The sequence below is a fragment of the Merops nubicus genome, unplaced genomic scaffold (genome assembly GCF_000691845.1).
Source record: "Merops nubicus isolate BGI_N331 unplaced genomic scaffold, ASM69184v1 scaffold38236, whole genome shotgun sequence".
Lineage (NCBI taxonomy): Eukaryota > Metazoa > Chordata > Aves > Coraciiformes > Meropidae > Merops > Merops nubicus.
Window position 1 is genome coordinate 1 of NW_008616319.1, and position 10,577 is coordinate 10,577.

At 53.9% G+C, this 10,577-nt stretch overlaps 1 protein-coding gene across 1 annotated transcript; it reads left to right on the forward strand.

The window, feature by feature from the left end:
• Window positions 1-18: 18 nt before the first annotated feature.
• Window positions 19-6,193, forward strand: LOC103775352 (protein DGCR6; the record flags this gene model as incomplete). Its single annotated transcript, XM_008942797.1, has 3 exons — window positions 19-120; window positions 4,160-4,300; window positions 6,110-6,193. Coding segments are annotated over 3 exons (327 nt in total), but the record flags the coding sequence as incomplete, so codon positions are not given.
• Window positions 6,194-10,577: the final 4,384 nt, after the last annotated feature.

Below are 10,577 nucleotides of genomic sequence, written 5' to 3' on the forward strand. Positions count from 1 at the left end.
GCGTGCCCGTTCCCCGCAGGGCTGAAGCAGGAGCTGTTCCACCGGCACAAGGAGGCCCAGCAGTGCTGCAGGCCCCACAACCTGCCGCTGCTCCGCGCCGCCCAGCAGCGTGAGATGGAGGTGAGGGGCCAGGGCCAGCCCCCACAGGGCTGGTAGCCCCTTGGCTGCGTCCCAGGAGCACCCCGGCATCTCTGGGGGGATCAACGAGTCACTGCTCTGCAGCCAGCAGCTGTCCGCTTTGGTTTTGCTAGCACAGCCCTAAATTCCCCACCCTGACGTGGGGCTGCCTCCTTTTGCGGAGGCGCTTGCCCTGGGGTAGCTGTGGCCCAGAAACCTGGGAATCTGGCTGCTGGAGAGTGATAGGAGTTTGGTAGAAAATACAGCTACATGAAATCTATCCTTACACTGTAGCAACTGTCAAGCAGAGAATAATCATAAATCACATTTTGGCCTAGTAGCACTGATAGGGAGGAACCACCCTGAGATACATAAGCACAGAAATAGGCTCTGTGAGCATCCCAAGGCATTTGGAGAAAGGTGCTTCAGCACGAGCAGTAGGTTCAGTCCCAGAGGACTTCTCTGTACACTGGTGATAAGACAGAGGCAGTTGGAGAAGGTAAAAGAAATTACAGGTAGCTAGTTACTGTAATTGATGGAGGTTAAAGTGCTTCCTTCCACCTTCTCTTTGCCTTTCTCTGTTTCCTTCTGCCAGATGTTCCTAGAGTTACTTCTCTTTTTTTATCCACTGATATTTCTGCTGTTGAGCATTTTAGGAATAACTGATCATCTCAGTAACGATTGGTCTGTGTCTAATCAGAGCTGCCTTCTGTGGCTGAAGGTTTCAAAGACCAGCTCCAGTGAGGTAGCTTGGGGTTGGGCTCCAAGGAGAAGGAACACAACATGTAGTTTTCAGATGTCTGGCTTCTTAGTGGAAGCTGGAGGACTTGGAAAAGCTTTGCCCATCACACAAGGTTGCCAGCCAGCAGACCTGAGGCAAAAGCTTGTGTTCAAGCCTTGGTTTTCTCCAAGATTTTGGCACTTTTATGTAGCCCAGAATCAGGTGCCAACCCTAAACTGTATGTAGGCACTTAAACCTTTTGTTTTTTTGTTTCAAAACCAAGGAAAGTCACTCCTCCAGCACAGTTAGTGCAGGAGACGGTGGTGTGGTGCCTCCTCCTTCTCCCAAGGTGGCTGGAAGGAAGGAAAATTTTGGGGAGATGAGGGATTTGAATCCCTCCTATCCCACAGAAAGCACAGACCTCTAGAGCAAAGAAAATGTAAGGACAGAACTTTTTTAGGTTCGTAGTGAAGGAGGCAGTTAGCTCCTCTGCCTTGCCTTTTACTGAGGCTTAAGTTGTGTTGAATTTCTTCATGTTTATTTTAATAAGCTCCTGCCCCATTTTTTTTTTTTTTTTTTTTTTGTGAAGCAACTGATGTGTAGGAATCTTTGGTGGATCAAAGTCCTGCATCCTCCTCAACAGTGTGTAGCTCTGCAAAGCTTGTCCAGACCTATGGACATGATTAGTCTGTGAGATGCTAATTGAGTGCTGTACCTCCAGGGAAGGTTACATGAGGTGGCTCCAGCTCCATGTCAGTCATTGCTGCTCTTCCTGTAGGTCAGGCCTCCTGCAGACAGCCAGTGATGCATCTGTGCTGTAGAAGAACCTCAGTGGTTCTCCACACTCTTCAGGGCCAAAACCTCTGTCGTTGAGATTCTGGATTTTCCCCAGGACTTGTAGCTGTGCTCAGGTACTTCTGGCTCCCCTCTTGGATGGCTCTGCCTGGGTCTTTTCCCAGAGTCCCAGCATGGGAGGTTGGAAGTGACCTCTGGAGATCATCTCCAACACCCTGCTCCAGCCGCTCACCCACAGCAGGGTGCCCAGGGTCACACCCAGGTGGGTTTGGGATCTCTCCAGAGCAGGAGACTCCACAGCCTCTCTGGGCAGCTGCTCCAGGCTCGGCCACCCTCACACCAAAGAAGTGTCTCCTGCTCAGGTGGCACCTCCTGGGTTCCAGTTGGTGCCCGTTGCCCCTTGTCCTGTCACTGGGCACCACTGACCAGAGTCTGGCCCCAGCCTCTTGCCCCCCACCCTTTAGCTCTTGCTCAGCATTGATCAGATCCCCTCTCAGGCTTCTCTTCTCCAGCTCAACAGCCCCAGAGCTCTCAGGCTGTCTACACAGAGATGCTCCAGCCCCTCAGCAGCTTCACAGCCTCTGCTGGACTCTCTCCAGTAGGTCCCTGTCCTTGAACTGGGGAGCCCAGAACTAGACACCGCACTCCCACTTGTCCTTGAACTGGGGAGCCCAGAACTGGACACAGTACTCCAGCTGTGGCCTCACTAGGGCAGAGCAGAGGGGAGGAGAACCTCCCTTGACCTGCTGATGACATTCTTTTTAATGCACCCCAGGAGACCATTGGCCTTGGCCCCGAGGGCCCATGGCTGGCTCATGGTGAACTTGTCCACCAGCACTCCCAGGTCCTTCTCTGCAGAGCTGCTTGCCCTAGGAGTGTTTCCAGCTCAGCGCCAGCCTCTGTGCTAACGCTGGGGTGACATTCCACCAGTGAAGGGTTGAAACTTGTGCTGTTTATTTCTTGGAAGAGGATGAGTCTCCCTGTGCATTTAGATGGGACTTGGTGGTTCCTGGGGCCTATGACAGAGGTGTGGGGCTGAGCACAGCCTGGCAGGGCTCCATTGTCCCACCTCCACACTCAGCAGGCTCTTTGTTTGAGCTGGGCTCTCCTCATGCCCAGCAATCCTGCCCCCTGGCAGCTCTGGTCAGTGGAGGTTGCATAGAATCACTGAGGTTGGAACAGGCCTCCCGAGATCATCAGGTCCAGCTGTCAGCCCAACACTACCATGACCATTCAACCATGCCCTGAAGTGCCATGTCTCCATGTTTTTTGAACTCCTCCAGGGCTGGGGACTCCAGCACCTCCCTGGGCAGCCTGGGCCAAGGCCTCACCACTCTGCCAGGAGAGAAATTCTTCACAAGATCCAACTGAAACCCCCCCTGGTGCAGCTTCAGCCCATTGCCTCTCGGCCTATCGGTGGTTCCTTGGGAGAAGAGACCAACCTCTTCCTAAGATCCAACTGAAACCCCCCCTGGTGCAGCTTCAGCCCATTGCCTCTCGTCCTATCGGTGGTTCCTTGGGAGAAGAGACCAACCCCCACCTCACTCCAGCCTCCTGTCAGGGAGTTGTAGCTAGCAAGAAGGTCTCATCTCCTGACTAAACAATCCCATGTCCCTTGGCCGCTCCTCATAAGACCCCTCCAGCCTTCTCCCTCGTTGCCCTTCTCTGGATCCAGTCCAGCACCTCAAAGTCTTTCTTATCCTGTGGTGCCACCTCCAGAGCTGACCAGCAGTATCCCTTTCTGCAGCTGGCAGAGCATGGGAGTGATCCTAGAGCACACCCTAGATCCCCATTTCCAGCATGCTTTTGATGTAGCCCGTGGTCACTGTGCTCCATTGGTTCTTCAGAGGCAGTGCAGAGGTTTCTCTGCTGAGGTTTAGGCAGATGCTGGCTGTGTTCTGTCCTGCTTGGGGCTGCTTTGCAAAGTCCTCGTTTGATAGTGCTCTCAGTCTGCCAAAAGCAGAGCCCTGGCTGTGGTCCCAACAAGACTTCAGCTTGCTGTCATCAGTACAAAATAAACTGATGTTCCAGTGGCAGAGTCAAGGATTTGAGAAGTTCATCTCCTTCCATGAATGAATGGGGTCTGGGTGGCATTTACAGCTCCAGCGCTGCGTGTTGGTGTCCAGGGAGGCATCTAAGCTGGCACCTTGATGAGCTCTGGTGGCCTACCTTACTCCTCCATGTCTTCATTCAGCCTCACAGGCCCTGTGTAGGGTCTGTGGTTCTCCTTTGGAGCCCGTGCTCAGGCCTTGGCTCCTCAGGAAAAGCCGTTCAGATACAGACCTGTTGTCCCTGGCCTCCAAACACCCAGAGCAGGCTGGTCCTGGTGACTGCCCTGTGTCCTGGAGCAGGGGCATTGCTCTCAGAGGTGAGGTCTGGGGCTGTGCTTGCTGCTGGGACCCTTCAGAGCATGAGTGCTTCAGGATCTCGTTGCTTTTCAGTGTCAGTAGACGACACAGAGGTGAGGAGGAGGCAGGAGAAAGGCAGGTGTTCCACTTTCCTTCTGTCGACCGTTATCTGTTTCAGGCTGTGGAGCAACGAATTCGAGAAGAGCAGCGAATGATGGATGAGAAGATAGTCTTGGAACTGGACCAAAAAGTGATAGACCAGCAGAGCACCCTGGAGAAGGCCGGAGTGTCTGGCTTCTACATCACCACCAACCCCCAGGTCTGTGTCTGGGCAGGGAATGGAAGATCAGAGAGCACTCTTGTGTTAATGTCTTTACTTTTCTTTCTGAAATCTTGCTCTTAATGATTCTCAGTCACTGGGTCAGAAAGAATGATCTGTCCTCAGCTGATGGGCAATGTGCCCTGGGCAGACCTAGTGGTAGGTTCATAATAAAGGAGCAGAAGCCCATCAGACAGGGTGACATCCCCAGCATCCCACAATGTTTTTCCCAGTGGGGAGGGAGGAAATGCTCTGCAGCAGTCCTGTGACTGGAGAGGCTCTTAGTAACGCCGGATGGAGTGGCTGTGGACCTTGATCCCTTTTGTACCCAACTTAGCTCCACGAGCTGCCTTCAGGAAGTCTTTTTGTTGGGCATCTTGTTAATTCTCGCATGTGACTTACTCGAGATGATGATCTCAGGCTAGGATTAGAAAATCCTTCTTGTTTTCCCCAGTGTATCTGCTCTTAAAACTCATGAGCTGTCGCCTGGGTTTCGCTCTGCTTTGCCACCACAGGAATGACAGGATAATGGAACTTTCCCAGTCTCACTGTGATTGCACAGAAGCTTGCAGGGAATGCAGAAATGGGCTGTTCTTCACTCTGTTTTTTTCAGCTGATGAAATTTCACTTTGCTAAAGAGCTGCTGGTGAGAAAAGGCAGCTTAAACTAAGTTAGTTCAACAGGCGTTTGCTGAACGCCACACAATTCCTGGCTGCGTAGCCTTGAACAAGCCTCTTAATTTCCTTGTGCTGCTGTTTCTCAGCTGTGTGAGCAGAGCAGCTCTTTCTCTCCCCCGCTGCCCCTGCCTTTTATATTATTTCTGTGAGTAATAACCCCTAACAGGATTCTTGTTTGCTGGGTTTTGCTTGTTTGCCTTTACTGTAGCTGGCGAGGCAGACCCAGACCTTGGCTTGCAGCTCTGAATGCCACCATCGTGTCAGAAATCACTGCTGGGGTCTGTCCCCAGGTGTTTCCCTCAGCTGAGGGGTTTCCTCCCAGGCTGTTGCCCGCTTATGCAGTCGATCTATTTTTACAAAAATAGATTTTTATTTCCCTAATGTAACATCTGCAAGCTTGAGTCACAGAACAGGGTTTGCTGAAGTAGCTCCTGTGCTTCAGAGCAGAGTGTCTGAGCTAAATGTGAGTAAAGGACAAGCAGACGGGGAGGAAGCTGTGACTGGTTTCAGTGACTGCAGGAGCTGGTGGCCTCCCCTTGATCACCGTTGTGGAAAAGGGAGGGTTTGAAGGGAAAATAAAATGCCTGGAGGGAATTTGATGCACCAGCACAGCAGCCTGCTGCAAGCAGATTCCCCTCCACTTAAAGAGCACCCAAAGCGACCCCTCCTGCTTCCTGCCCTGCGTGCTAGGGAGGATCAGGGCTTCGAAGATGCTGAAGGACAGGGGAGGGAGCAGTGCCGACCTGGAGAACCTCCTCTGGGGGTGTGGCTGTGCCTGGGAGAGGGGACACTGCAGCCCTGCAGCAGGAGGGGGAACCTGCCAAGCTGGCTGGCCCTCGCTGCCTTCAGCACTCGGCCATGGGCAGGAGGGCCTGACCTTTCTGAGTCGGTGAGGAGCTGTGAAGCCCTGCAGTCCTGAAGGTTTGCAGCAGGTCTCTTCAGATACGGCTGCCCTGTGTTTTGTAGAATGCTGCAGCAGGATGAAGGCTGTGGTTTGTAGCTGCGTGGTTTTTCTTTTGTCCCCTGAAGATGAGTAGCTCTTGAGTGGGTGGTACAAACCAGGCCTCTCTGCTTCCTGCAGCAGGGAACGGGATCATCTTGTCCTCTCAAAAGCATCTCTTTTCTTTTGCAGGAGCTGACTTTACAGATGAATTTACTGGAGCTGATTCGGAAGCTACAGCAGAAGGAATCGGAGTCTGAGAGGGCCTTTTCCTGAACAAGAAAATCTGCTGTTCTGTTTTCCAGAGTTTTCTTCTGACTTCCTTCTAAAGAATAGACTGTTAATGCCTTTGCTTTATGTTGTGTCAGGAAGAGGCTTCTGGCTGTAGAAGAAATAGCTGAGGCCCTTAGATAACCTCAGAGCTGGGCAGGGCAGGCCCCAGAGCAGGGGGCAGGTTGGGGAGCACCAGGCTGATTCTCCACTCCTCGGAGCAAGCTCCGTGCTGCACATCTCGCCAAGATGAGGGACATGGTGGTGTTGACCTGCAGCCCCTGAGGCCGTTTGCCAAGCCAGGGCTGGCTGCCAAGGCAGCACGTGCAGCTCAGCCATGGGTGACCCCCCTGTTCAGGTGAATCAGGCTGGGCAGGTGAGCTCCAAATTGGGATCTCCTGGTCTGAGGAGGGCGAGTGTCTCTGGGAGGGAGTGGGAGAGGTGAGTAGCTGCAGTACCAGGCAGCATCTCATCATCTGGTGCCACCTCACCATGCAGATGGTTGGCAGCCGAGGGGGAAAAGTCTGAGGCTTATCTATAAGAAGATGCTTCTCTGTGTGTTGAGGCAGAAACAGCCTCTGAACAGAGAGACCCTTCCAGAGACACCTCTAGGCAGACAGCAGCATGAGCTTTGTTAGAGGAGGACTCCAGGCCCCTGCCCAGCATTGCTGGGCTGTGACCTTCGTGGTGTTCCTACCCGACTTGGACAGCAGAGAAGGCTCAAGGGCTTCTGCTTTGTTACTTTAAACCAGTTTCCAAACAGAAATAAAACATTCTGCCCTGCCTGCTGGGGCTGTGCCTCTCAAAATGTCAGTGATGGTGATTCCATTCGTCCATCCCCACTCAGTGAGGTTTGGGGTGCACTGGATTAAAGCTGGGGGGGGAGCCCTGAGTGTTTCAGAGACCTGCTTGGCTGAGCCGATGACCCTGAGAGCCTGAGCTGCATCTGCAGGACTCCGGGCACAGAAGGACCTGAGGCACTTGCTGAAAACTTGAAGAGATCCCTTCAGGTGTGCCGGGCAGTGTGCAGCGCTGGGACAGGACGGTGCAGGGAGGGTCTGAGCAGGGGTGTTCTTCACGGGTGAACTTCACATCAGAGAAGCTGTTGGTGGCTCAAAGACTTGGTGCATGGTGTGTTGAAGGGCTTTGATTACACCCAGGTCCCTGCGAAGGGTTTTCTGGCATTCCCAGAGCGAGGGTTATGTTTGGGAGACGTCTCCTTCGCGTCACTGTTTGCTCTCGCCGCATCCTCTGGGTGCAGCAGCCGCTTTCCACAGCAGAAGGTGCTGTGAGGAGGTTCCTGTGGGTAAGTACTGTGGCTGGGAAATGGGTCGCTAGCCGCTGCGTGGGTGCTGTGAGCCCTCGTGTGCACGTGCAAGCAGATCTCTGAAGCTGGAGTGAACGAGCTGTGGAACTGGAGAACCAGCTGAAGTAAGGAAACCTGCAGAGATGTTACAAGAACTTGTGGGTGGCCTTTTGGTAGCAAGAGGAGGTGATGGAGGAGATGTAGACTAACACTGAGGATCAGCAGCTACAGGTACCAGCAAGGCTCTTGCAAATTCAAGGCTGAGCCCCTCTCCCACTTCCATCAGAGGCGGGTGTTTCATCCCCACAGGGGGGTGCTCCCGTGGAAAAAAAAGGAGATGGGGTGCTGCTCTGGTGGGGTCTGTCTGCACCTTCTCGAGGAAAATCCCCAACTGCAAAATGGGCGGATGCGGGACCTGCATCATTGCAGGAGCCCCAAAAACCACCTCAAACTGTGTTGCCACTTGGCCCTCAGCTGGGAGCCTTGAACTTGGCTGCTAAAACGGAGAGGAGTAGAGTGGGCAACATTCTCCTCTGGAGACATCTTCATCCCACCTGGGAGGACACACGGCCACGCCAGTCTCTGGTGCTCACCCAATAAAGAAGGCATCTGTGTTCCTCCGTGTGCAGCCAGAGCTGTTAGCAAGGAAATTGCTTCCTGAGGTGAGGATGAGGAAGGCAGGTAGGAAAGGAGAGCAGCTGGATCCTGAGAGGTAGCGCTGCCTCCCAGAAGGCTCCCCCCTCCTTTGACATGGACACTCTTGATGGCTGAAGCAGCTCGGGGACAGCTGAGGCAGCAGGTTGGGAGTACGGCCAGGGGCTTTGCTGCCCTGTGCCGTGGAGAGGGGAGCCCACCTTGGCCCAGGGCTCTTCACGAGCCAGGAGAGCCAGTCACTGCCACCCCTGCGCCGTCTCTTGCGGGGACGGCGATGAGCTGCTGTCACTGCCATGGCAACGGCATCTCCCGGGCTTCCCGACCCCACCATCTGGCTGCGGAGGGCTCTGCCAGGCGGCCAGGCCAAGCTGAAATTTTCCACGCTGTGGCCGGGTTGTGTTTCCTTTCAGGAGGGCTCCCTGTGCCACCCGGAGAGCGGCGGCGTGGTCAGCCCTGGGTGGCAAAGGTGGTCCTGAGGGAATTCAGCACCCAGCAGAGCTCGTGATCGGGGAGGATTCGGTCAGCAAGAGGAGGAAAACTTGCTCAGTGTCCTCTCCTAAAGCCCTCCTGGGTGGTGGGATGCTGAGCACGCACAGATAGTTTTCCAAGCTTTTGTGTCACTAGAGGGTGACACCTTCTTGCAGCAGTCGCAGCTGGGGAGGGCTGGGCTGGGGTCAGACCTGGCGAGAGTGACCCAAAAGGACGTGCTGTTATTGCATTTTGGCTGTCTCAGCTCCTTGGTTCAACTGCCTGTGCAAGCCTCTGAGGTCTTGACTGGTGGCCCAGGAATGTGTTTGGGGATCCCCTTGGCGAAAGCTCAGGTGGCTTTGGCCACCCGTGGAGATGGACCTTAACCTCCTGCCTCAGTTTCCACGTGTGCCAGAAGCAACGTGGAGAAGGGAGGCAATCAGATGGAGGAAGGTGAATGATGGGTGGTGGAGAGGGACAAGTCCCATTTCCTCTTTCCTTTCTCTGTCCTGTGGGTCGGTGAGGAGGATGATGAGGTCCCTTCCCTGCAAGGGTCGATTCAACACGGATCAGGGCGAATTTATGCAGTTGGGAGCCCTTAGTTCTGCACGGTGGGCTCTGATGTCACTGCTCGGGAATGACATTTGGGTGCACAGAAGCCTCAGCCTCAGTGCTCAGTAGCAGTCAGAAGATCAAATGAGATGGGGAGCAGAGAAAAAAAATGAAAAGCATACTGCTGCTGTGAGGTTGCTGGTGCATGAGCAACCAGATGCAGGTCCCTTCATCCTGAGAAGTGTACAATAAAGCTGGAACAGGTTCTGCAAAGGCCCTGGAGACACCACAGCTCTGGACCACCTTCCAGCCAAACATGACTCCTCTGTCTGGAAATACAAGCGGGGACAGGGTAGAGAAAAAAATAGAGTGACATGGAAAGGGGCTCCAGCCTCTCTGGGATGTTACATGGAGCCTGTAAAAGGCAGGTTAGGTGGAAAAGGTGACTGCTTGGGAAGCTCCTTCTCATGAGGAGAAGCAGAAGGTTTGTGTTGGTCAAGAGGACGTGAGGCACTTCTGGAAAAGAAATGCCTTTCAGCTTGGAAATGGAGGGAGGTGACGCCCTCCAAGGCACTTGGAGCCAGGTGGAAGCACTGCCTGCTCCTGCTCATGTTTTGGGCCTTGCCCAGGCACTGGCTTTCTTCACTCCTGGGCGGCAGGACTGTGAGCTGGAGGGGCCTGTTCAGGAGCTCACCTTCCACTGCTACCCCTCCAGCTGCTTTCCCCTCCACCTCCATTTCCTCATGACATATACCTTAGCACAGAGGAGCTCCAGAGTACAGAGGTTAGAGCCAAATCACAGAATCATAGAATATCTTGTGTTGAAAGGAACCTTAAAGACCATCTAGTTCCACTCCTCCTGCCATGAGCAGGGACACCTCCCACTAGAGCAGGTTGCTCAAAGCTCCATCCAACCTGGCCTTGGACACATCCAGTGATGGAGCATCCACAGCTTCCTTGGGCAACCTGTTCCAGTGCCTCATCACCCTCATATTGAAGAATTTTTTCCTAATAGCTAGCCTAAATCTACCTTCTTCCAGTTTGAAACTGTGACTCCATTCCTACCACTGCCCTCCCTGACGCACAGCTCCTCCCAAGCTTTCCTGTAGGACCCTTTCAGTAGTGGAGGGCCACAGTGAGGTCTCCTCAGAGCTGTCCCCTCATCACACATGTTCCCAAAACCTTTCACCAGCTTCGGTGCCATTCTCTGGACCGGCTCCAGCACCTCAAGGTCTTTCTCCTCCTGTGATGCCCACTGAGTGAAGGTCTCTTCTGCCCTGGTCCTGCCGCAGGGGTGGCTGAGCCTGGCCAGGGACACTTTGCATAGGAAGAGAAACGCGGTGGTGCCCGAGGACTGGCAAATTTGGGTATCAGCCCTCAGGACGGGAGCCTCTGCCCCGTTGCAGGATG